General features: G+C 41.5%; 2 protein-coding genes across 5 annotated transcripts in view; both read right to left on the bottom strand.

Moving 5' to 3' along the window:
- The window catches only part of LOC306835459 (uncharacterized protein), a gene marked incomplete at its 5' end in the record, with an annotated part of 30,529 nt that extends 5,970 nt beyond the window's left edge, over nucleotides 1-24,559 (bottom strand). The window contains 2 exons of one of the 2 annotated variants that reach the window (XM_079362005.1): nucleotides 444-1,193; nucleotides 2,351-2,543. In XM_079362005.1, coding sequence (XP_079218131.1) covers nucleotides 444-1,193; nucleotides 2,351-2,543 — 943 coding nt within the window. Of the gene's footprint in view, nucleotides 1-443; nucleotides 1,194-2,350; nucleotides 2,544-22,894 lie in introns of those variants that run through there. The other variant, XM_079362004.1, reaches the window with a different exon arrangement.
- LOC306835456 (uncharacterized protein) overlaps nucleotides 10,944-25,641 on the bottom strand; it is a 55,209-nt gene continuing 40,511 nt past the window's right edge. The window contains exons 2-4 of one of the 3 annotated variants that reach the window (XM_079362000.1): nucleotides 15,076-15,543; nucleotides 13,114-13,573; nucleotides 10,944-13,041 (exon numbers count right to left, since the gene is read on the bottom strand). In XM_079362000.1, the coding sequence (XP_079218126.1) occupies nucleotides 11,736-13,041; nucleotides 13,114-13,573; nucleotides 15,076-15,268 (1,959 nt within the window). In that variant the 5' untranslated portion in view covers nucleotides 15,269-15,543 and the 3' untranslated portion in view covers nucleotides 10,944-11,735. Of the gene's footprint in view, nucleotides 13,574-15,075; nucleotides 15,544-25,641 lie in introns of all 3 variants that reach the window. The other 2 variants (XM_079362001.1, XM_079361999.1) reach the window with 2 other exon arrangements.

Genomic DNA, 25,641 nt, shown 5'->3' with positions numbered 1-25,641 from the left:
CAGACTTCCATTTTGTGCAAATCTTTTACCACAAACTGAACAACTAAATGGTTTCTCTAAAGAATGAACTGCAGAGTGTTGCCTCAGATGTTCATTTTGTGTAAATCTTTTACCACAAACTGAACAGCTAAATGGTTTATCTCCTGAGTGAACTGCAGAGTGTCGCCTCAGATTTCTATTTAGTGTAAATCTTTTACCACAAACTGAACAGCTAAATGGTGTCTCTCCTGAGTGAACTACTGAGTGTCGCCTCAGACTTCCATTTCGTGCAAATCTTTTACCACAAACTGAACAACTAAATGGTTTCTCTCCTGAGTGAACTGCAGAGTGTTGCCTCAGATGTCCATTTCGTGTAAATGTTTTACCACAAACTGAACACTTGAGGGGTTTCTCATCTGTGTGGGTCTTCATGTGCATCACAACAGCTGCTTGGGAAAAAAAACTTTTTTTACAAAGTGAACAGCTGAATTTTTTGCAACTCAAAAGTTTCACTCCTGTTTGGATTCCTTTTTGGTTTTGTTGTCCGGAGCTTGTAGCACATTCAGAGGAGCTGACTGACATTTTAGCTGTATTACATACCACATTACTCACAGGTACATCTTTGTTTTGCAAAAGGTTTAAATCTTCCTGATGATTCCTGGAGCCCTCCAAAACCCAACTTGTGTCATCTGTCTTTGATTCAGAGAGTGAAGTGTTGTCAGGAGTATCTGCTATGTCTTTGTTTAACAGAAGTTTTAAACCTTCCTCAGGTTCATCTCTCTCCTCCCAATCACCACTGTCATCAGTATCAGATCCAGAAAAGTCTGAAGTCTTGTCAGGAGTATCTGACTGTAAATGACTGTCTGGATCAAAGTCTCTGCCTGGTTCTGCTCCTCCACAGTCCTCTCCGTCAGCTTCTGTTTTTATATGCTGTGTGTCTCTGCTCTCTTCACTTTGGTTTTCATGAAGCTGTGAGGACTGAGGTTTCTCTTCGTCTTCTTCCTCCATCTTCACGGGGACAAGTTGGAATGTTGACATGCTGATATCAAACTCCTCTGGCCCTTGAAGCTGCTCTCCTCCCTGTCTGCCCCACAGTTCCTTCTCTTCATCTTTAATTTGTGGTGAGTTTGGTGGCTCGCTCTGGTCCAATCTAGGGCTCATATCCTGCTGCTCAGGGGAAACCTCGTCTTGACTCACCACCAGCTGCTGCACATCTGCGAAAACAGTGAAATACATAAAGTTATAAAAACCTGAATTTACTAATCAGATGAAACCACTGATAGCACTACTTTATAGAGGGTATGCACGAGATGTCTCAGTGGGCGGAGTCACTGCACTTCAAGGCAGCGAGTGACAGAAAGCTCATAGTGGTGTCAGGAAGCAGCACATGGCTTTATGTCTTTTCTGTAATGAGGGGACCACAGGGCTCAGCGATCCATCACTCCACATCGATGCTTTGATTGGCTGAAACAAAGATTCAATCGAATCGGTGTAAACATCAATACATGACATTTTGAAGACGCGCCTTTAATTTGAGATTCATGTCAAAATTCAATTCAACTGTGAACTGGAACGCCCCCTGAAGTTGTATTTACTCGTCGGAAAGTCGGAGCAACTTGGAGTAGCCCGAGTTAGAATCCAACATGGCTGCTACGTGCATCAACAGTACTTTAAGCTGTAACTACAGTGTTTATTAACCGTTTGTTGTTGTTTTTGTGTGATTAAATCAAACACACCGACAGTATCGTGACAGTTCTCTCTGTGGACGTGCTGTCATGTCGTTTTGTACACAAACTATCACACAAGCCGAGTCCCATTCCAGCAGCCGCAGCCTTTGTGGGCTGCATTGTCAGAACGATTGCGTCACACCGGCGTGATAAGTTCTGTCCCAATTCAGCCGCTCCTTCAAATGCAGCCGAGAAATGCAGCCTTCTTTTCCCCGATTTGGAGGCTCCAACGGATGGATCTGTTGCAGCCTTCCCTTCCCAAGATGCATTGCGCACAAGGGACATTCAACATTAATGTTAACAACGGCATCCAGAATAATGTCTGATAAAAGGTTGAAAATGGCACTGGTCTTGTCAGCCCTTGGTCTTCAGTGGAAAAAACAAAGAAGAGGCGAAGGCAACAGATAAGGAGAACCCGCACTAAAGGGTGAAAGCATGGCTAACAGAGAGATTCCTCTCACCAACCGCGCTGAGTGGTCAGCCTGCAAATAATACTGAATGCGGCCGTAATCCGTACGCAGTTCCTGGAGGAAACAGTGACATTCACAGAGCAGTGTTTGAACCTAAAACTACAAAGTTAATCAAACAAACAGGTAATGTTCACATTTGACTAGAAATTAAGAAGCATAAAAAACAATACAAACCTAATCTGTGTAGGCAGACTCTCGGATTGAAAGCAGCATCCAGCAGGTGGAGTTGTTGCTTCGTTTCCCGTTTTAATCGACAAATTTCCTCCTCATATTCTGCTTTTGTTCCTTCAAACTGCTCCAGAATCTCTTCAGCAGCTGCAGGCAGTCTCTGCTCGGTGAAAGCTCTCAGTAACTCAGCTTCAGACATTTTAGAAAAATCGCGGCAACTTCTCCCCTAAAACTCCGTTTATATTTCAAACTGACAAAACTGAGGTGTTACCTTGGTTACCTTACCCATAGATATATCTAAAGCCCCCTTTCCACACACCAGTCCGGTACGGATCAGTACAGTTTGGTTCGATGACGCCTGATCCCGTTTGTGTTTCCTCAGCCACGCGCGTGCAAGCTGTATGACGATAGCAGCTAACAGCTAACCGCTAACTACTATACTCAACAAAGGAGAAAAACGCTACACAAAAAAACCAACGATGGAATATATCCAGCAGTTTATCCACTTTGTCACGAGCATGTGGATCTTTATAAAAGAGAACTCAATCAAGGTCTGTTTCAGAGAAGGCTGTGTGCCTCGAGGAGAAATAAAAAGACACAAACGTCCACAGTCTATGGTTGAAACATGGTGGGGTTTTTTGTTTACTGTTGTAACACAGGAAGTGACGATGCTTTCAACCAATCAGCGGACTGCAGTGTTTAGCTCCACCTTTTTGGGGTCGGCTCGATCGTAGATGTATAAAAACACTGGATGACTCATGCGGGATTCTCCTAAAACAAAAATACTCTTAACTCCATGAAATATTGACGGATTTACAAACGGTTCACTTTATTACAAACCTTATCATACGTGGGTATGACACGTGATGTTTGTACAGGTTGAAATTGCCGTTTTGTTTTTTGAAAAACAACTTAATTGTGAAACATAGTTGTGTCCAGTGTTGAGCTTTGCAGCTTCACCAGCAAGGAACTCGGAGGATTGATGACAGAGACGGAACTTTGTCTTTAGCCTTTCAGCATGTTCATTTCACCGGCTCTCATTCCGTGGCTTCTCCCTTGACACACTCTGTGCAACTGCGCAATACAAGTTCTAGACGCGATCAGTGACAAGAAAATGTGATGACGTAATTTGCGTACATATCACCCTTGTACCATACAGGGGGCTTACAGTATATCTCATATGTAAATCAAAATACATCACTGTAACTCAGTTAATAACAACAGAAGTACATAAAATGACAACTGAGTACACAAAACTTAAGCAACAAAAGCTTATCTCAACAAGACTGAACACTGTAACTGTGTGTGTTTGATTAGAAATAATACAGTGCGTGTTTGTGTGGACATAAACAGCTGTTAGTCTGATTGACAGCTGAACGTGATCAGCTGATGTCGTGTCTCATGTCTGTTAAAACTGATTTCATCCGTCCTCTCTCCTCAGCTTTGTTTCCTCTGTGCATCTTTGGTGGGCGGGACTAAGACGCAAGTGGAGGAGACAACTTGGCGGACACTCGGTGCAAATAAGGGAACCGGAATTCACCTTATGGTGCGATGACCTGAGGGGCCTAGTTGTAAGAGTTCTGTGATGGAAACTGGAGTGAAGCCATGTAGGGCTTTAAACACAAGCAAGATATTTACGTGTCTATTCAATTCAATTCAAAAAACTTTATTTGTCCCCAGGGGCAATTCAGGGCACACAGAGCAGCAAATAACGTCAATGCAACTATACAACATTTAACCCATAAACAAGAATAAAGTGTAAAAGAAAAATAAGTGTCAGTGTTAGTGTGTTAGTACAGGTTTGAATCCAGTCACAGAGTTAGATACGAAGAGAAGCAGAGAGGAAAGTGTCAAGATGTTAGTACAAGTTAAAAACACACAAGTCACAGTTAGATACAGAGGACAGCGTCGACGTGAGCTGTAAAAAGACATACATGTATCAGATGAAAGCAGACATGCGAACAGGTGTATATGATGTAAACATGCAGTAGACTGTTGAAACAGGTATAAACAGAACTGTAGAGCAGAAAAGATATAAGTGGACAATGATCAGACTAAGATGTAATCAGACATGATACATGTAATGAACAGACGTAACAGAACTATAGTGCAGTAATAGACTATAAATATAATATATAACTATAAGTTATATGAAGATACTACACAATAAAGTGATAGTGGTGCATGGCAGGAAACAGCAGTCTAAATATATACTAGCTCTGTGTAAACAAGATGAATACTGAAGAATAAAGTGACCATAGTGCTGTGATGGATACAATATAAGACCTGATATCAGACAGAATAAAGTGGAGTAGCCACGGTATTCAATTAAATACCGATTATTAATTATTAATGATATTAGTATTCAAGTAACTCATTTTGAGACTGATATTTTGTAATATTTTGGTTGTTCCCTGTTTACAGGGTGGTGCCCCGCGGTTTATTAAATACAGTTTAATAACAATTATTGATTTAGATTAATAATTAAATAAACTTATTTTGACAACTAAATGTTACACCATAAAACCCAACATTACCGTTGGTCAGGTATTCGCTCCTGAAAATCCCCAACATCAGATAGGGGCTGCTAAATCTTGTTTGGGGATTATTGTATACAGAGGGGAGGGGGGACAGCGGGTGTGTATTGTAACTAATGTCTTGTGTCCTGCCTGTCTGTATACTGCTACTGGATGCCTTGAATTTCCCTCGGGATTGATAAAGTATCTATCAATCTATCTACCGCAAACTGAACAGCTAAATGGTGTCTCTCCTGAGTGAACTGCCATGTGGTACTTCAGACTTCCATGTTGTGTAAATCTTCTCCACAAACTGAACACTTGAAGGGTTTGTCCCATGTGTGGGTCTTCATGTGTACCACAAGAGCTGCTTGGAAAGAAATACTTTTTTTTTTTTTTACAAAGTGAACAGCTGTTTTTTGTTGCAACTCAAAAGTTTCACTCCTGTTTGGATTCCTTTTTGTTTTTGTAGTTTCTTTTGTCCAAAGCTTGTAGCACATTCAGAGGCGCTGACTGATATTTTAGCTGTATTACAAAACACATGACTCACAGGTACAGCTTTGTTTTGCACAGGGTTTAAATCTTCCTGAGGATTCCTGGAGCCCTCCAAAACCCAACTTGTGTCATCTGTCTTTGATTCAGTGTGTGAAGTGTTGTCAGGAGTATCTGGTATGTCTTTGTTTGGCAGAAGTTTTAAACCTTCCTGAGGGTCATCTCTCTCCTCCCAATCAACTGAATAGCTAAATGGTTTCTCTCCTGAGTGAACTGCCAGGTGGCGTTTAAGAGCGTCATTCCGTGCAAATCTTTTACCACAAACTGAACAGCGAAATGGTTTCCCTTCTGAGTGAACTGCCATGTGTGAATTCAGATTTCCATTTTGTGTAAAGCTTTTACCACAAACTGAACAGCTAAATGGTTTCTCTCCTGAGTGAACTGCCCAGTGGCGTTTAAGAGTGTCATTTCGTGCAAATCTTTTACCACAAACTGAACAGCTAAATGGTTTCTCTTCTGAGTGAACTGCCATGTGCGACTTCAGATTTCCATTATGTGTAAATCTTTTACCACAAACTGAACAACAAAACGGTTTCTCTCCTGAGTGAACTGTGGAGTGTCTCCTCAGAAGACCATTTCTTGCAAATCTTTTACCACAAACTGAACAGCTAAATGGTGTCTCTCCTGAGTGAACTGCCATGTGGTACTTCAGACTACCATTTTGTGCAAATCTTTTACCACAAACTGAACAGCGAAATGGTTTCTCTCCTGAGTGAACTGTAGAGTGTTGCAACAGATTTCCATTTAGTGCAAATCTTTTCCCACAAACTGAACAGCTAAATGGTTTCTCTCCTGAGTGAACTGCAGAGTGTTTCCTCAGATGGCCATTTTGTGTAAATCTTTTACCACAAACTAAACAGCTAAATGGTTTCTCTCCTGAGTGAACTGCCAAGTGTCGCCTCAGATCTCCATGCTCTGTAAACTTTTTGCCACAAACTGAACAGCTAAATGGTTTCTCTCCTGAGTGAACTGCCAAGTGTCGCCTCAGATTTCCATTTTCTGTAAACTTTTTACCACAAACTGAGCAGCTAAATGGTTTCTCTCCTGAGTGAACTGCCAGGTGGCATTTAAGACTGTAATTTCGTGCAAACTTTTTACCACAAACTGAACACTTAAAGGGTTTCTCCCCTGTGTGGGTCCTCATGTGCATCACAACAGCTGTTCGGGAAGAAAAACTTTTTTTACAAAGTGAACAGCTGATTTTTTTGCAACTCAAAAGTTTCACTCCTGTTTCAATTCCTTTTTGTTTTTTTACTTTCTTTCGTCCGGAGCTTGTAGCACATTCAGAGGAGCAGACTGATATTTTAGCTGTATTACATTCCACATTACTCACAGGTACATCTTTGTTTTGCACAAGGTTTAAATCTTCCTGAGGATTCCTGGAGCCCTCCAAAACCCACCTTGTGTCATCTGTATTTGATTCAGAGAGTGAATCTGCTATGTCTTTGTTTGGCAGAAGTTTTAAACCTTCCTCAGGTTCATTTCTCTCCTCCCAATCACCACTGTCATCAGTATCAGATCCAGAAAAGTCTGAAGTCTTGTCAGGAGTATCTGGCTGTAAATGACTGTCCGGATTAAAGTCTCTGCCTGGTTCTGCTCCTCCACAGTCCTCTCCGTCAGCTTCTGTTTTTATATGCTGTGTGTCTCTGCTCTCTTCACTTTGGTTTTCATGAAGCTGTGAGATCTGAGGTTTCTCTTCGTCTTCTTCCTTCTTCACGGGGACAAGTTGGAATGTTGACATGCTGATATCAAACTCCTCTGGCCCTTGAAGCTGCTCTCCTTCCTGTCTGCCCCACAGTTCCTTCTCTTCATCTTTAATTTGTGGTGAGTTTGGTGGCTCGCTCTGGTCCAGTCTAGGGCTCAGATCCTGCTGCTCAGGGGAAACCTCGTCTTGACTCACCACCAGCTGCTGCACATCTGCGAAAACAGTGAAATACATAAAGTTATAAAAACCTGAATTTACTACTCAGATGAAACCACTGATAGCACTACTTTATAGTTGTGCTATCAGTGCCACAGTTCTCTCCGTGGACGTGCTGTCATTTCATTTTTGTGCACAAACTATAAAATAAGATGAGTCCCATTCCAGCAGCCGCAGCCTTCGTGGGCTGCATTGTCAGAACGATTGCGTCACTCCGGCGTGATAAGTTCTGTCCCAATTCAGCCGCTCCTTCGAATGCAGCCGAGAAATGCATCCTTCTTTTCGACGATTTGAAGGCTTCAACGGTTGGATCCTTTGCAGCCTTCCCAAGATGCATTGCACGCAAGGGACATTCAACATTAACACCACTGTGGCTGATTGTAGGAGACGAAAACAAACATTGAAATCTATTTGACGAGCCCTTCCCCCTCAGCTTGTTTCTTCAGGGTCAGATGGTGAAACTTTGGTCCAATATATTTGATCAACACAATGACATTCACACAATGACATTCAAACAAACAGGTAATGTTCACATTTTACTGGAAATTAAGAAGCATAAAAAACCAATACAAACCTAATCTGTGTAGGCAGACTCTAGGGTTGAAAGCAGCATCCAGCAGGCGGCGTTGTTGCTTCTTTTCCCGTTTTAATCGACAGATTTCCTCCTCATATTCTGCTTTTGTTGTTTCAAACTGCTCCAGAATCTCTTCAGCAGCTGCAGGCAGTCTCTGCTCGGTGAAAACTGTCAGCAACTCAGCTTCAGACATTTTAGAAAAGTCGCGGCAACCTCTCTCCCCAAAACTCCGTTTACGTTTCAAACTGACATTGCTGAGCTGTTACCTTGGTTACCGTACCCATAAATACGTCTAAAAAAAGCCCCTTTCCACACAGCAGTCCGGTACTGATCAGTACAGTTTGGTTCGATAAAGCCTGATCCCGTTTGCGTTTCCAGAGCCACCCGCGTGTAAGCCGTGTGAGGATAGCCGCTACGTAAATAGCGTCATGTGATAGCAGCTAATAGCTAGCTAATAAATTAAAAGAAGAGGAAAAACGCAACTCAAAAAACCCACGATGTAAGACATCCAGCAGTTCATCCACTTCGTCACGAGCATGTGGATCTTGATCACAAAACTCAATCAACCTTTGTTTCAGAGAAGGCTTCGTGTCTAGAGGAGAAATACAGACATAAACGATCACAGTCTATGGTTTAAACATGGCGGGTTTTTCTATTTACGGTTTTAACACGGGAAGTGACGATTTCTTCAACCAATCGGCGGACGGCAGCGTTTAGCTCCACCTTTTTGGGTCGGCTCGATCGTCGATATATAAAAAGTGCTCTTTATCTATCTATGGGCTCAATGTTCTTGACGTCACACCGAAAGGTTCCCAAAAAGTGGGACGGTAGGGATCTGTTATTTGGTAATCTTTCTATGGAAACGCCGAAACGTAAACGTGTAAACTCGCACGTGCGATTTGAGAAGGTGACGCCGGGATCGGACGTGACGTCATTTGTTTTTAGCTGTTATACACACTGTTCATATATATCTATGGTTACACTTGGAGACACCGGTAGATCACCAAAAACAGCTTCAGTAGTCTTTATGAACCACAACTTGCTTTTGTTCACTTCTTCAAAGTTTTAATAACTTGAGACTTTAATCAAACTTTTTTGTTTTCATGGAGGATGAAGGTTATTACTGTGAGCGTACTGTGTATTATGGGCTTTATTAAACGTTTATAAAATGTGGAGGGATTCTGCAGATGAGTTCAGGTTTTTGTGGTTTTAAATGCGCCTGTGCATCATTCAATGTGGTTGAAACAAAGGCTGCACAACATGCTGCAGTCTCTATCACTGGGACCTTAATGAAGCCACACACACATCAAATATTCAGATTCACCTAGAAGTCCACAGCTAAAATGCCTTTTTATTCAAAGGTAAGTATGTTTGTGCTTACATATTTTTGTGTTTGCTCTTCATTGTTAGTCACTGCCATGTTTTTGTTGCTTAATTTGTTTACCTATATGGCAATAATCGTCGTAATAATAATCCTACTTATAGAGCACATTCAACCATCATAAGTTTGCAAGGTGAAAGGAAAAGTCAATCAAACAAACAGCTAAATGAAAAGTAAGGAGCAGATCACAGCCTCACTCTCCTTCTGTTGCACCACTGGGTCTTTAAATGAAACTATTGGAGTTTGTTACAGTTAGGGTCGCACATTATTTCCACGTTAACCCCTCATGTGAGGTTAATGTAAAGAGTGCCATTACTCGAGGTTTAGTCCTTTATGATTTAAAGCCTCACCTTATGATGTTTTAAGTGTAATGAAAACATAGATGATGCTTTAATAAAAGAAAAGAATATCAGGATCAACAGTACATGGTTTGATTAAAGGTGCTGGGAAAGGTGAAAATGTTTAGAACATTTTTGTAGATTTCTTTGTTTGAGGTCAAGATTTCGCTTGTTTTTATTTTTGAAGCTAAACATGCCCGTACTTTTTAAGGCAGAGGAAACCCAGAGTTTTGCAATATTCCTTATAAATAAATGAGAAATATCCAGATTGTTTCACACTGGGGATTAGAGGTTGTTTTTCTGTTTCCGGAAAGGACCGTGGTTTTCCACCAACTTCTTGTTCACCTCTGACCTGAGATCACATGACCACCTGACCATCTACAATTCTAAAATTTACTTAGCAGACGCTTTTATCGAAATAGCAACATACATCACAAAGTACAACACAAGCAAGCATCTAAAAGAAGTAACCAATGTCAGTAAGTGCAAACAAACAGCTTTGAATCCGATTGGACACACAGGTGCTGACAGGAAGTGACCAGAAGCAGAGCGCAACATTGATGGCAGTTCTTTATCGTTGACTCATCATCAGAATCTCCTTCAGCCTCGTCCGTCAATTAATTGGCAGCCGCTGTCAGTAAGACTAACAGCTGAAAATTATTTACTAGAATCTAAATGATGAAACTTTCTGACGATAAATAAGTGTAAATGTAAAACATGTTTGTGACTGACAGACTCCCTCTTCATCAAACTGTCATCCTCATCATCATCAGACATTCAAACAGTCTGAAGGATGATGAACAGAACATGAAGGATGTATTAATTTTATAGAAGTTTGCAAATCCTGTACTGCAAAGGGAACACATGTAAGGGCTATCTTCTGTGTATCAATATGTGTATCTCTTGTTATGAAAATTTTACTCCATGTGTACTATATGCGTTGTACAAAGGTCTCATATAATCTGTAATATAAAATGTATCTGAAATGTCTTAGAATTCTACATGCACAGCCTATCGGGTGTTTTGTTTTCCATCACGTCTCTCCCTTTATTCTGTTTCTCACTGTTTGTACATGTGGGAAGAGTCACCCAGGCTCTGTCTCACGAGATTCCATCTCCTTCTCAGCCTTGGAAGAGGGTAAATAGTCTCGTAGGGCCTTTTTCTCACACAAGGTGATACATCGTGCCCTGCCAGTTGGGCAGTGGCTCTGTGGTGATGGGGAGTGCACTGTGTAATATGATGGAAATGTGTGGAACAAAGAGGGTTTTTTTTTTTTTTTTTTTACAAACGAAGCAAAACAAATACAACATATTTGAATAAGTGTTTCAGAATGCAGAATTTATTTCATCATGTGACTTTGTCTACTGAAGAGATCAAACAGAAGAAGACTTATTTTGGAGTCTGTTTTGTGTTTTTTTATCTGAACGTCGTTAAGAGGTGTCTGACATTTTTCGAAAGATTACTACAGGAATTAATTGGCATTACAGACATTTTGAATTTTCCTTCTTTCACAAACAAGCATGTGACATTTGGAACAATCAAGGTGAAAGACTGTTTTTAAGAATATGAACAACTCAATGGTTTCTCTCGTGTGAACTGCCAGGTGGCGTTTTAGACTTTTAATTTGTGCAAATCTTTCACCACAAACTGAACAGCTAAATGGTGTCTCTCCTGAGTGAAAACTCCACTCTCCACAAACTGAACACTTGAAGGGTTTCTCCCCTGCGTTGCTCTTCATTTGTAGCACAAGAGCTGCTTGGAAAGAAAAACTTTTATTTATTTTTTTTTCAAAGTGAACAGCAGTTTTTTTTTTTGCACCTCAAAAGTTTCACTCCTGTTCGAATTCCTTTTTGTTTTTGTAGATTCTTTTGTCCAGAGCTTGTAGCACATTCAGAGAAACTGAATGATATTTTAGCTGTATTACATTCAGGTACATCTTTGTTTTGCACAGGGTTTAAATCTTCCTGAGGATTCCTGGAGCCCTCCAAAACCAAACTTGTGTCATCTGTCTTTGATTCAGAGTGTGAGGTGTTGTCAAGAGTATTTGCTGTCTTTGTTTGGCAGAAGTTCTACAACTTCCTGAGGGTAATCTCTCTCCTCCCGATCAACTTAATAACTAAATGGTTTGTCTCCTGAGTGAACTGCCAGGTGGCGTTTAAGAGTGTCATTTCGTGCAAATCTTTTACCACAAACTGAACAGCTAAATGGTTTCTCTTCTGAGTGAACTACCATGTGAGACTTCAGATTTCCATGTAGTGCAAATCTTTTACCACAAACTGAACAGCTAAATGGTTTCTCTTCTGAGTGAACTGCCATGTGTGACTTCAGATTTCCATTTAGTGCAAATCTTTTACCACAAACTGAACAACAAAACGGTTTCTCTCCTGAGTGAACTGTGGAGTGTCTCCTCAGAAGACCATTTCTTGCAAATCTTTTACCACAAACTGAACAGCTAAATGGTGTATCTCCTGAGTGAACTGCCATGTGGTACTTCAGATTTCCATTTTGTGCAAATCTTTTACCACAAACTGAACAGCTAAATGGTTTCTCTCCTGAGTGAACTGCCAGGTGGCGTTGAAGAGTGTCATTTCGTGCAAATCTTTTACCACAAACTGAACAGCTAAATGGTTTCTCTTCTGAGTGACCTGCCATGTGCGACTTCAGACGTCCATTTTGTGTAAATCTTTTACCACAAACTGAACAACAAAACGGTTTCTCTCCTGAGTGAACTGTGGAGTGTCTCCTCAGAAGACCATTTCTTGCAAATCTTTTACCACAAACTGAACAGCTAAATGGTGTCTCTCCTGAGTGAACTGCCATGTGGTACTTCAGACTTCCATTTCGTGCAAATCTTTTCCCACAAACTGAACAGCTAAATGTTTTCTCTAAAGAGTGAACTGCAGAGTGTTTCCTCAGATGTTCATTTAGTGTAAATCTTTTACCACAAACTGAACAGCTAAATGGTTTCTCTTCTGCGTGAACTGCAGAGTGTTGCCTCAGATATCCATTTAGTGTAAATCTTTTACCACAAACTGAACAGCTAAATGGTTTCTCTTCTGAGTGAACTGCAGAGTGTTGCCTCAGATTTCCATGTTGTGTAAATCTTTTACCACAAACTGAACACTTGAAGGGTTTCTCCCCTGTGTGGGTCTTCATGTGTACTACAAGAGCTGCTCGGTAAGAAAAACTTTTTTTACAAAGTGAACAGCTGAATTTTTTGCAACTCAAAAGTTTCACTCCTGTTTGGATTCCTTTTTGGTTTTTTCCTTTCTTTCCTCCGGAGCTTGTAGCACATTCAGAGGAGCGGACTGATGTTTTAGCTGTATTACATACCACATTACTCACAGGTACATCTTTGTTTTGCACAGGGTTTAAATCTTCCTGAGGATTCCTGGAGCCCTCCAAAACCCAACTTGTGTCATCTGTCTTTGATTCAGAGAGTGAAGTGTTGTCAGGAGTATCTGCTATGTCTTTGTTTGGCAGAAGTTTTAAACCTTCCTGAGGTTCATCTCTCTCCTCCCAATCACCACTGTCATCAGTATCAGATCCAGAAAAGTCTGAAGTCTTGTCAGGAGTATCTGGCTGTAAATGACTGTCTGGATTAAAGTCTCTGCCTGGTTCTGCTCCTCCACAGTCCTCTCCGTCAGCTTCTGTTTTTATATACTGTGTGTCTCTGCTCTCTTCAGTTTGAATTTCATGAAGCTGTGAGATCTGAGGTTTCTCTTCGTCGTCTTCTTCCTTCTTCACGGGGACAAGTTGGAATGTTAACATGCTGATATCAAACTCCTCTGGCCCTTGAAGCTGCTCTCCTTCCTGTCTGCCCCACAGTTCCTTCTCTTCATCTTTAATTTGTGCTGAGTTTGGTGGCTCGCTCTGGTCCAGTCTAGGGCTCAGATCCTGCTGCTCAGGGGAAACCTCGTCTTGACTCACCACCAGCTGCTGCACATCTGTGAAAACAGTGGAATACATAGTTATAAAAACCTGAATTTACTTGGGGGGGGGGGGGGGGGGGGGGGGAGAGAGAGAAGACAGTTTGGGAGGACGGGTAAGAAGACATGCTTTGGTTTTATATTGTTCCATTAAGAGGTTTAAAACGCGTCACTATTAGTGCTGGTTTTTGTTTTCAGTTGTTTTGGCTGAAACGTTACGTGAAGGCTGTAGAAGCAGCCTTCAACGCCTGGCAGAACTGTTCCTTTCGGCAACAGTTCGGCCAGGCGTTGTGTCTGGTGGGGGGATGCTGGGAGGGTTTTGGGCCCAGTGTACCAAGTATGGATAATTTATGCATGTCCGTTTAATAAATCTTTTGCCAATTTTTAAATGGGATTTTGGTTGGGGAACTAATTTTTTTATTTCTGTTTTAGGGAGCACAGTAAGAGCCTCTGCTGCTCTTACTGTGTGGGTTTAGTTTCGGTGTTGATATCGTTTTGGGGTTAACATTTGTTTTGTTTCTAGTTCTTTTTTTTTCTGTCGTTCTTGCCACTTCCTTGGTGTAGCTCCCGTGGTCCCGACAATAATTGAGCGAGTTATTGTATGGCGACACTGGGATTTTATGTCATTGTCAATAAACGTTTGGCACCTTTTTTTAATTTTGTGTCCATTTCCTTTTTGTTTGGTCACTGATTTGACCCCTGCCGGGGATCTCTGTAGTAACCTGATTGCACCTGAGAGGGGGGTATTACATACTAATCAGATGAAACCACTGATAGCACTACTTTATAGAGGGTATGCACGAGGAGTCACTGCACTTCAAGGCAGCGATTGACAGAAAGCTCATAGTGGTGTCAGGAAGCAGCACATGGCTTTATGTCTTTTCTGTAATGAGGGGACCTCGGGGCTCAATGATCCATCACTCCACATCAATGCTTTGATTGGTTGAACAAAGATTCAATTGAATCGGTGTAAACATCAATATATGTCATCATTTTTAAGACACACCTTTAATTTGAAATTCAAGTCAGAATTCAATTCAACTGTGACCTGGAACGCCCCCTGAAGTCACATTTACTCGTCGAAAAGTCGGAGCAACTTGGAGTAGCCCGAGTTAGAATCCAACATGGCTGCTACGTGCATCAACAGTACTTTAAGCTGTAACTACAGTGTTTATTAACCGCTTGTTGCTCTTTTTGTGTGATTAAATCAAACACACCAACAGTATCGTGACAGTTCTCTCTGTGGACGTGCTGTCATGTCGTTTTTGTACACAAACTATCACACAAGCCGAGTCCCATTCCAGCAGCCGCAGCCTTCGTGGGCTGCATTGTCAGAACGATTGCGTCACACCGGCGTGATAAGTTCTGTCCCAATTCAGCCGCTTTTCCCCGACTTGGAGGCTCCAACGGTTGGATCCGTTGCAGGATCCAACCGTTGAGGGAAAAGTCAAGTCAATCAAACAAACAGGTAATGTTCACATTGTACTGGAAATGAAGAAGCATAAAAACCCAATACAAACCTAATCTGTGGAGGCAGACTCTAGGGTTGAAAGCAGCATCCAACAGGTGGCGTTGTTGCTTCTTTTCCCGTTTTAATCGACAGATTTCCTCCTCATATTCTGCTTTTGTTCTTTCAAACTGTTTCAGAATCTCTTCAGCAGCTGCAGACAGTCTCTGCTCGGTGAAAACTCTGAGCAACTCAACTTCAGACATTTTAGAAAAATCGCAGCAACTTCTTCCCCCCAAAACTCCGTTTATATTTCAAACTAACAAAACTGAGGCGTTACCTTGGTTACCTTGCCCATAGATATATCTAAAGCCCCCTTTCCACACAGCAGTCCGGTATGGATCAGTAGTTTGGTTCATAAAGCCTGATCCCGTTCGCGTTTCCTCAGCCACCCGCGTGTAAGCCGTATGACGATAGCCGCTATCTAAATAGCGCCATGTGATAGCAGCTAACAGCTAACAGCTAACCGCTAACTACTATACTCAACAAAGGAGAAAAACGCTAAACAAAAAAAAACCCAACGATGTAATATATCCAGCAGTTTATCCACTTTGTCACGAGCATGTGGATCTTTATAATAGAGAACTCAAGCAAGGTCTGTTTCAGAGAAGGCTGTGTGCCTCGAGGAGAAATAAAAAGACACAAACGTCCACAGTCTATGGGTGCATCCCAAGTGTCTTATTTGCAGTCTCCTCGGTCCTCGGCCGAACCGGAAGTAGTTCCAAAGCCGCCATGTTGAGGATCGTCCCAAAGCTCTTATAGCAAACGGAGGAAAGAGGATCGAGGAGAGAGGAGGCTGATCCGAGGAGCGATGACCGAGGAGACACGAGAGCTGACTTCACGGAAGTCTTTTCACTGACGGACACGCCCCCTTCTCGTATATCACTCACTGATTGGACGCTGCAGCAGATCAGATATCAGTGAAACTTCTCAACATGAGCGGAGTTTAATACGGGAGAAAAGACGGACATTAAAAAGACGCTAAACGGAGCGTGGGACATTTAAACAGATGATGAACATCAGTGAGTTTGTAAAGAGTCGCTCTGTGATGAGCTGGGATTAAAAAGAGTCTGACGAAGAGGAGTCCGTTTTATATTCTCACTTATTTATCTTCTGAACGTTTCATCATTTAGATTCTAATCAATCATTTTCAGTATCCTGACACATAAATATCCGTTTATAAAATACAGAGTTCGTTGTCTAAATACAGGCTAGGTTCAGTCCAAACTGTTTAATAATAATGTAACCGAGGGTGTTTATGACGCCTACACTTAGGAAACTATAAATTAAAGAAGTACGGAGTCCTCCATGAATTGAACATACGTCTCCTCCTTTATTGCTGCACACAGCGGAAAAACACAGCACGCATCCTTAACCACACACTTCCGTTCCTTGAACGTTTTCAAAATAAAAGCTGCCGATACAGGCTATACACTGTTTAACCAGGTAACACACATAACATAATAAAATAGCTTACAATAATTATAGACAATTCAAAATGAAATCTTTTAGTCAGTAGAAACTGTCCTTTTGGTTATGAGTAGACTGCAGGTTGTTCTTCAGGTGTTTTTTTTAATCAGGTAAAGACACTAAACACTGTAACTGTGTGTGTTTGATTAGAAATAATACAGTGTGTGTGTGTGTGTGTGTGTGTGTGTGTGTGGACATAAACAGCTGTTCGGCTGATTGACAGCTGAACGTGATCAGCTGATGTCGCGTCATGTGACGCTGTCGAGGAAACGACGTCTCATGTGTCTTAAAGCTGATTTCCTCGGCCCTCTCTCCTCGGCTTAGTTTCCTCCGTGCATCTCTGGTGGGCGGGACTCAGACGCAAGTGGAAGAGACAACTCGATGCAAATAAGAGATTTGAGATTGTGCCTATGGTTGAAACATGGTAGGTTTTTTCGTTTACTGTTGCAACACAGGAAGTGACGATGCTTTCAACCAATCAGCGGACTGCAGTGTTTAGCTCCACCTTTTTGGGTTGGCTCGATCGTAGATGTATAAAAACACTGGATGACTCATGCGGGATTCTCCAAAAACAAAAATACTTTTAACTCCATGAAATATTGACGGATTTACAAACGGTTCCCTTTATTACAAACCTTATCATACGTGGGTATGACACGTGATGTTTGTACAGGTTGAAATTGCCGTTTTGTTTTTTGAAAAACAACTTAATTGTGAAACATAGTTGTGTCCAGTGTTGAGCTTTGCAGCTTCACCAGCAAGGAACTCGGAGGATTGATGACAGAGACGGAACTTTGTCTTTCGCCTTTCATCATGTTCATTTCACCGGCTCTCATTCCGTGGCTTCTCCCTTGACACACTCTGTGCAACTGCGCAATACAAGTTCTAGACGCGATCAGTGACAAGAAAACATGATGACGTAATATGCGTATGTAACCAGGTCTTTACAAAACTGTAGAAAATAAACTCAAGGTCTGGGATCATTACAATTAACTAATGATGTCCTGGTTCGAGGGTAAAGACTATATATTAACAGACAATAACTAATCAGTCTTAGGCCGTAGAAAAGAGTGACTTCACACAGAGAATGATACACAGACACAAATAGAATTCTTTGTTTTAACAGATTATTATTTGAATTTTTCCAAAGCATACAAACACTTTCAGTTTCCCCCTTTAAAAGAAAAGAAATAAAATCTGGCCAGAATAAATGTTTTGCTGCAGCTTTAACCCCTTAGTTCAGTTTAGTTGTCACTCCTAGAAATGGTCCTTGGAGTCACAAACGACAGAACGATCTTACTGATGTAGAAGGCATGAAATCCTAGTCCTGCTGGAGAATTGAGAATCCCAGTCGGTAGTCCACACAGCCACAGCCACGGTCACTCCTGGCGGTAGTAATCGGCTCCAGAGCAGACGAACACAGCCTCTCCTTCACACCGAGACACCTCACACGCAGTCCGGGCTATTACAACAGATAAATGTTTCAGACACAAAACGCTGGAAAATCCCCAGGTCTGGATCCCGTTTTCCTTAACTAACAGAGAGCTAACTTGACGTCTAACTCCTTCTGCAGTCAGCATGGAAGAGAACGTAAACAGCGCGCTCGCGCGTAGCCGCCATTTTAGTTACAACAGACTGGACTCAACCCACTACACCTTTACTAAAGTACCGCTTAAATACGGCGAAATCATTAAATATTGTTCACATAACCTTTTAAACATTAACAATTTATATGCAACAGCAGTTAACATATATTACATGTGCTGAAATACCCACACTATTCCTTAGACCAGTGTTTTTCAACCTTTTCTGAGCCACGGTACACATTTTTCATTGAAAAAATCTCAAGGCACACCACCAGTCGATAATGTTAAAAAAATGAAACTATGTAGCCCATATTAACAATATAAAGTAATTCTTATGTTTATTTGGTATCAAATAAACACAAATAAAAATATTTCTACTCACTCAGTGTGAAACCTGGGCTTGTTTGGATGAACACAAAGTTGATATCCTGGCAGGAATTGAAGAAAGACACACGAAGCTCTTCCTCAACAGCTCTCAGTCTCTCTCTGCTTTAAGTTTTTATAGCAGTCAGGCTTGAAAAGCTCACCTCACACAGATATGTCGTGGAATATGGGAGCAAAGTCAAAATTGCTTTGTTTGCCAGAATAGGGAACTCCTTGGCAGTAGCCAACCAAAAACTATCCAAAGGTAGATCTGCAAAGCTTAGCTTTAAACCACGATTTTGTCTCAGTTCAGTTAGGTCCTCCTGCTCCTGTAAAGTCATGTCCTTTCCAACAACTGATGCTGAGCTATAAGGGTCCCTAACCCAGTCAAGGCATTCAGTGAAGGCTGAAGAGAAATAAAATGACATCTTCTCCTCAAAAGTTTTCAAATGTTTAACTATTATCTCACACAATGCAGCAGTGTTAACATCTTGCCATTTCTTGGTGAGTGGAAACATTTCAAGGTTGCCAGTTTCCACATGTTGCCAGAGGTGCACATTTGAACGGAATCCATTTATTTTATCTGTACTTGTAAGCAGGTTTTCATTTCGGCCTTGCATTCGTGTGTTCAGTTCATTCAGGTGAAAAATATCTGCCAGGTATGCCAGCCCTGCACACCACTCATCACTTACAAGCAGCTTTGCGTCATCGGAGCTCTCATTTGTGAGAAAAACTTGAAGTTCCTCCTACAGCTTCTGCAACGTGGTAGCTCGCTTTAAGGGCTCTCTCATTTACCTTTGTGGTTTTTCTCATGAAAGTTGCCTGTTTCTCCGTGTGTTCACGCAGGCGAACAAAAGTCCACATTCTTGTTTTGAAGCGAAGGGTGTTTCGTTTGGAGATGGCGTTTAAGCTTACTTAGGACCATAGAACTGTTGGATAGCTTTTCACCACACACCAAGCACAGCGGAGTTTGTGCCGTTGCATCCCCGGTGTAAGTAAATCCAAATGAAAGATAGCTTTTGCTGTATTGCCTCCAAACTTTGCTCGAGCTCACAGTCGTTGCTTTCTTTTGACCTCCACTTATACTAGGGCCTTCATCTGGGTCCGAATTTTGTCCAGGGTCCAGTTCGGAGTGAGCATTTTTCTTTTTCAAAAACTTCTCCATCACTGTTACCGTATATTCTCGCTAGCCATAATGTCACTGTCACCGCCACCTGTCGCATCAATGCATCACTAATTCTCTTGTCTCAGAGTACAATGCAAGTATCTACCTGCTGCCACCTACTGATATGGAAGAGTATTACATGATAACTCTGCCAGGCACTTGACAGCACAGACACTCGATTTCTTTTTTTAGACCAATTAGGTGAAATTTGATCATTTCCCACGGCACACCTGACAATATCTCACGGCACACTAGTGTGCCGCGGAACACTGGTTGAAAAACACTGCCTTAGACAGTCAGTGCGGCTAATATGAGCATCCACTACGGCTATACCGTAACATTTTCACTTTAAACAAAAAATAAAATGACAGAAACACAATGTATATGAGCTTACCTATTACAACAGATAAATGTTTCAGACACAAAACGCTGGAAAATCCCCAGGTCTGGATCGTTTTCCTTAACTAACAGAGAGCTAACTTGACGTCTAACTCCTTCTGCAGTCAGCATGGAAGAGAACGTAAACAGCGCGCTCACGCTGCCACCTAGAGGACGTTACCACCAAGCGTTTGTCAACTGCTGCAAAGTGTCGAAAATAATGCTTCAACTGCATAATAAGAATAAATAAATGACTCAGCCTGACCATTAGTGTCTGATTTCACATTGAAACAGGAACTCATATTATTTTGTCACATATCAAATATTAGTTGTTTTTTTTAATCTGCATATGTGTTTATCTGTAAACATATGAAATCCTCCATATATTTATGAATCTATTTTTAGGTGGGTTACACGTACATATCACCCTTGTACCATACAGGGGGCTTACAGCATATCTCATATGTAAATCAAAATACATCACTGTAACTCAGTTAATAACAACAGAAATACATAAAATGACAACTGAGTACACAAAACTTAAGCAACAAAAGCTTATCTCAACAAGACTGAACACTGTAACTGTGTGTGTTTGATTAGAAATAATACAGTGCGTGTTTGTGTGGACATAAACAGCTGTTAGTCTGATTGACAGCTGAACGTGATCAGCTGATGTCGCGTCTCATGTCTGTTAAAACTGATTTCATCCGTCCTCTCTCCTCGGCTTTGTTTCCTCCGTGCATCTCTGGTGGGCAGGACTAAGACGCAAGTGGAGGAGACAACTTGGCGGACACTCGGTGCAAATAAGGGAACCGGAATTCACCTTATGGTGTGATGACCTGAGGGGCCTAGTTGTAAGAGTTCTGTGATGGAAACTGGAGTGAAGCCATGAAGGGCTTTAAACACAAGCAAGATATTTACGTGTCTATTCAATTCAATTCAAAAAACTTTATTTGTCCCCGGGGGGCAATTCAGGGCACACAGAGCAGCAAATAATGACAATGCAACAATACAACATTTAACCTATAAACAAGAATAAAGTGTAAAAGAAAAATAAGTGTCAGTGTTAGTGTGTTAGTACAGGTTTGAATCCAGTCACAGAGTTAGATACGAAGAGAAGCAGAGAGGAAAGTTAAAAACACACAAGTCACAGTTAGATACAGAGGGCAGCTTCGACGTGAGCTGTAAAAATACATGCATGTATCAGATGAAAGCAGACATGTGAACAGGTGTATATGATGTAAACATGCAGTAGACTGTTGAAACAGGTATAAACAGAACTGTAGTGCAGAAAAGATACTGCCTGTGGACAGTGATCGGACTAAGATGTGATCAGACATGATACATGTAATGAACAGACGAAACAGAACTATAGTGCAGTAATAGACTATAAATATAATATATAACTACAAGCTATATGCAGATACTACATAATAAAGTGATAGTGGTGCATAGCAGGAAAATACTAGCTCTGTGTAAACAAGATGAATACTGAAGAATAAAGTGACCATAGTGCTGTGATGGATAGAATATAAGACCTGATATCAGACAGAATAAAGTGGAGTAGTGCATTGAGACCATAAATGAACATAACTAACAGAATCAAGTGGCTTCACACCAGTAGGAACATAGTAACAGAATAAGTCCGGTGTGAACATAATAACAGAATAAATAAGTGGAGTAGTGCATCAGACCAGTAAACATTATAATAGAATAAAGTGGAGTAGTGCATTGAACCAGTAGTTCACAGCTTTGAGGACAGGATTGGAGGTAGGTAGCCAGTTCACGGGTCCGGTAAGTCCGGGTGGGGGTAGAGATCAGAGTAAGTAGTGTCTGTGCGGGGTAAGGTACGGTGACCGTAGTGGGGAGGGGGGGTGAAGTGTCCAGGGAAGGTGTCAGGAGTTGAGGAGCTGGACAGCTCTGGGGATGAAGGTTGCTCTTCTCCTGTGTCCTGCAGCAGGGACAGCGAAGACGGCGTCCTGAGGGGAGCCACTCGAATGCTGAGAAGAGAGCGTGTGAGGGGTCCTGCTTGATCCGACCAGTTAACCTGAGTGTCTGCTGCTCATAGATGGTCGACAGAGTTCTAACAGGAAGTCCAATGATCTTAGAGCAGACCGTGGCTGCAATATGACGCTTTTTGCATCACATGAAGAAAACTTTGTACAAAGGTGTCATATAAAATGTATCTGAAATCTCTTAGAATTCTATATGCACAGCCTATCGGGTGTTTTGTTTTACATCATTTCTCACCCTTTATTCTGTTTCTCACTGTTTGTACATGTGGGAAGAGTCACCCAGGCTCTGTCTCACGAGATTCCATCTCCTTCTCAGCCTTGGGAGAGGGTAATTAGTCTCGTAGGGCCTTTTTCTCACACAAGGAGATATATCGTGCTCTGCCAGTTGGGCAGTGGCTCTGTGGTGATGGGGAGTGCCCTGTGTAATCTGATGGAAATGTGTGGAACAAAGAGGTTGTTTTTTTTTTTTTGTTTTTTTTTTTACAAACGAAGCAAAACAAATACAACATATTTGAATAAGTGTTTCAGAATGCAGAATTTATTTCATCATGTGACTTTGTCTGCTGAAAAGATCAAACAGAAGAAGACTTTTTTTGGAGTCTGTTTTGTGTTTTTTTATCTGAACGTCGTTAAGAGGTGTCTGACATTTTTCGAAAGATTACTATAGGAATTAATTGGCATTACAGACATTTTGAATTTTCCTTCTTTCACAAACAAGCATGTGACATTTGGAACAATCAAGGTGAGAGACTGTTTTTAAGAATATGAACAACTCAATGGTTTCTCTCATGTGTGAACTGCCAGGTGGCGTTTTAAGACTTTTAATTTGTGCAAATCTTAAGCCACGAACTGAACAGCTAAATGGTTTCTCCCCTGAGTGAACTGCAGAGAGTGCATTTCCGAGAAATCTTTTGCCACAAACTGAACAGCTAAATGGTTTCTCTCCTGAGTTAACGCCCATGTGATACTTCAGACTTCAATTTCGTGCAAATCTTTCACCGCAAACTGAACAACTAAATGGTGTCTCTCCTGAGTGAACACTCCACTCTTCACAAACTGAACACTTGAAGGGTTTCTCCCCTGCGTTGGTCTTCATTTATAGCACAAGAGCTGCTAGGAAAGAAAAACTTTTTATTTTTTTTTTCAAAGTGAACAACAGTTTTTTTAGGCACCTCAAACGTTTCACTCCTGTTTGAATTCCTTCTTGTTTTTGTGGTTTCTTTTGTCTGAAGCTTGTAGCACAATCAAAGGCACTGACTGATATTTTAGCTGTATTACAAAACACATTACTCACAGGTACAGCTTTGTTTTGCACAGGGTTTAAATCTTCCTGAGGATTCCTGAAGCCCTCCAAAACCCAACTTGTATCATCTGTCTTTGATTCAGTGTGAAGTGTTGTCAGGAGTATCTGGTATGTCTTTGTTTGGCAGAAGTTTTAAACCTTCCTGAGGGTAATCTCTCTCCTCCCAATCAACTGAACAGCTAAATGGTTTCTCTCCTGAGTGAACTGCCAGGTGGCGTTTAAGAGTGTGTTTTTGTGTAAATCTTTTACCACAAACTGAACAGCTAAATGGTTTCTCTTCTGAGTGAACTGCCATGTGTGACTTCCGATTTCCATTTAGTGCAAATCTTTTACCACAAACTGAACAGCTAAATGGTTTCTCTCCTGAGTGAACTGCCATGTGTGACTTCAGATATCCATTTAGCGCAAATCTTTTACCACAAACTGAACAGCTAAATGGTTTCTCTTCTGAGTGAACTGCCATGTGTGACTTCAGATTTCTATTTCGTGCAAATCTTTTACCACAAACTGAACACCTAAATGGTTTCTCTTCTGAGTGACCTGCCATGTGCGACTTCAGATATCCATTTAGTGCAAATCTTTTACCACAAACTGAACAGCTAAATGGTTTCTCTTCTGAGTGACCTGCCATGTGCAACTTCAGATATCCATTTAGTGCAAACCTTTTACCACAAACTGAACAGCTAAATGGTTTCTCTTCTGAGTGAACTGCCATGTGTGACTTCAGATGTCCATTTTCTGCAAATCTTTTACCACAAACTGAACAGCTAAATGGTTTCTCTCCTGAGTGAACTGCCAGGTGGCGTTTAAGAGCGTCATTTCGTGCAAATCTTTTACCACAAATTGAACACCTAAATGGTTTCTCTTCTGAGTGACCTGCCATGTGCGACTTCAGATGTCCATTTTGTGTAAATCTTTTACCACAAACTGAACAACAAAACGGTTTCTCTCCTGAGTGAACTGCGTAGTGGCTCCTCAGAAGACCATTTCTTGCAAATCTTTTACCACAAACTGAACAGCTAAATGGTTTCTCTCCTGAGTGAATTGCCATGTGGTTCTTCAGACTTTTATTTTGTGGGAATCTTTTACCACAAACTGAACAGCTAAATGGGTTCTCCCCTGAGTGAATTGCCATGTGGTACTTCAGACTTCCATTTTCTGTATATCTTTTACCACAAACTGAACAGCCAAATGGTTTCTCTCCTGAGTGAACTGCCAGGTGGCATTTAAGACTGTATTTCCATGCAAACTTTTTACCACAAACTGAACACTTGAAGGGTTTCTCCCCTGTGTGGGTCCTCATGTGCCTCACAACAGCTGATCGGGAAGAAAAACCTTTTTTACAAAGTGAACAGCTGCTTTTTTTGCAACTCAAAAGTTTCACTCCCGTTTGGATTCCTTCCTGAGGTTCATCTCTCTCCTCCCAATCATCACTGTCATCAGTATCAGATCCAGAAAAGTCTGAAGTCTTGTCAGGAGTATCTGGCTGTAAATGACTGTCTGGATCAAAGTCTCTGCCTGGTTCTGCTCCTCCACAGTCCTCTCCGTCAGCTTCTGTTTTTATATGCTGTGTGTCTCTGCTCTCTTCACGTTGGATTTCATGAAGCTGTGAGATCTGAGGTTTCTCATCGTCTTCTTCTTCCTTCTTCACGGGGACAAGTTGGAATGTTAACATGCTGATATCAAACTCCTCTGGCCCTTGAAGCTGCTCTCCTTCCTGTCTGCCCCAGAGCTCCTTCTCTTCATCTTTAATTTGTGGTGAGTTTGGTGGCTCGCTCTGGTCCAGTCTAGGGCTCAGATCCTGCTGCTCAGGGGAAACCTCGTCTTGACTCACCACCAGCTGCTGCACATCTGTGAAAACAGTGAAATACATAGTTATAAAAACCTGAATGTACTACTCAGATGAAACCACTGAAAGCACTACTTTATAGAGGGTATGCACGAGATGTCTCAGTGGGCAGAGTCACTGCACTTCAAGGCAGCGAGTGACAGAAAGCTCATAGTGGTGTCAGGAAGCAGTACATGGCTTTATGTCTTCTGTAATGAGGGGACCTCGGGGCTCAGCGATCCATCACTCCACATCGATGCTTTGATTGGTTGAAACAAAGATTCAATCGAATCGGTGTAAACATCAATACATGACATTTTTAAGACGCGCCTTTAATTTGAGATTCAAGTCAAAATTCAATTCAACTGTGAACTGGAACGCCCCCTGAAGTCGTATTTACTCGTCGGAAAGTCGGAGCAACTTGGAGCAGCCTGAGTTAGAATTAGGGGCCGATATTGACTTAAAAATGTA

The sequence above is a fragment of the Symphodus melops genome (genome assembly GCF_947650265.1).
Source record: "Symphodus melops genome assembly, chromosome: 15".
Classification (NCBI taxonomy): domain Eukaryota; kingdom Metazoa; phylum Chordata; class Actinopteri; order Labriformes; family Labridae; genus Symphodus; species Symphodus melops.
Note: the sequence above shows the minus strand (reverse complement) of the source record. Positions and strands in the feature narration are given on the sequence as shown.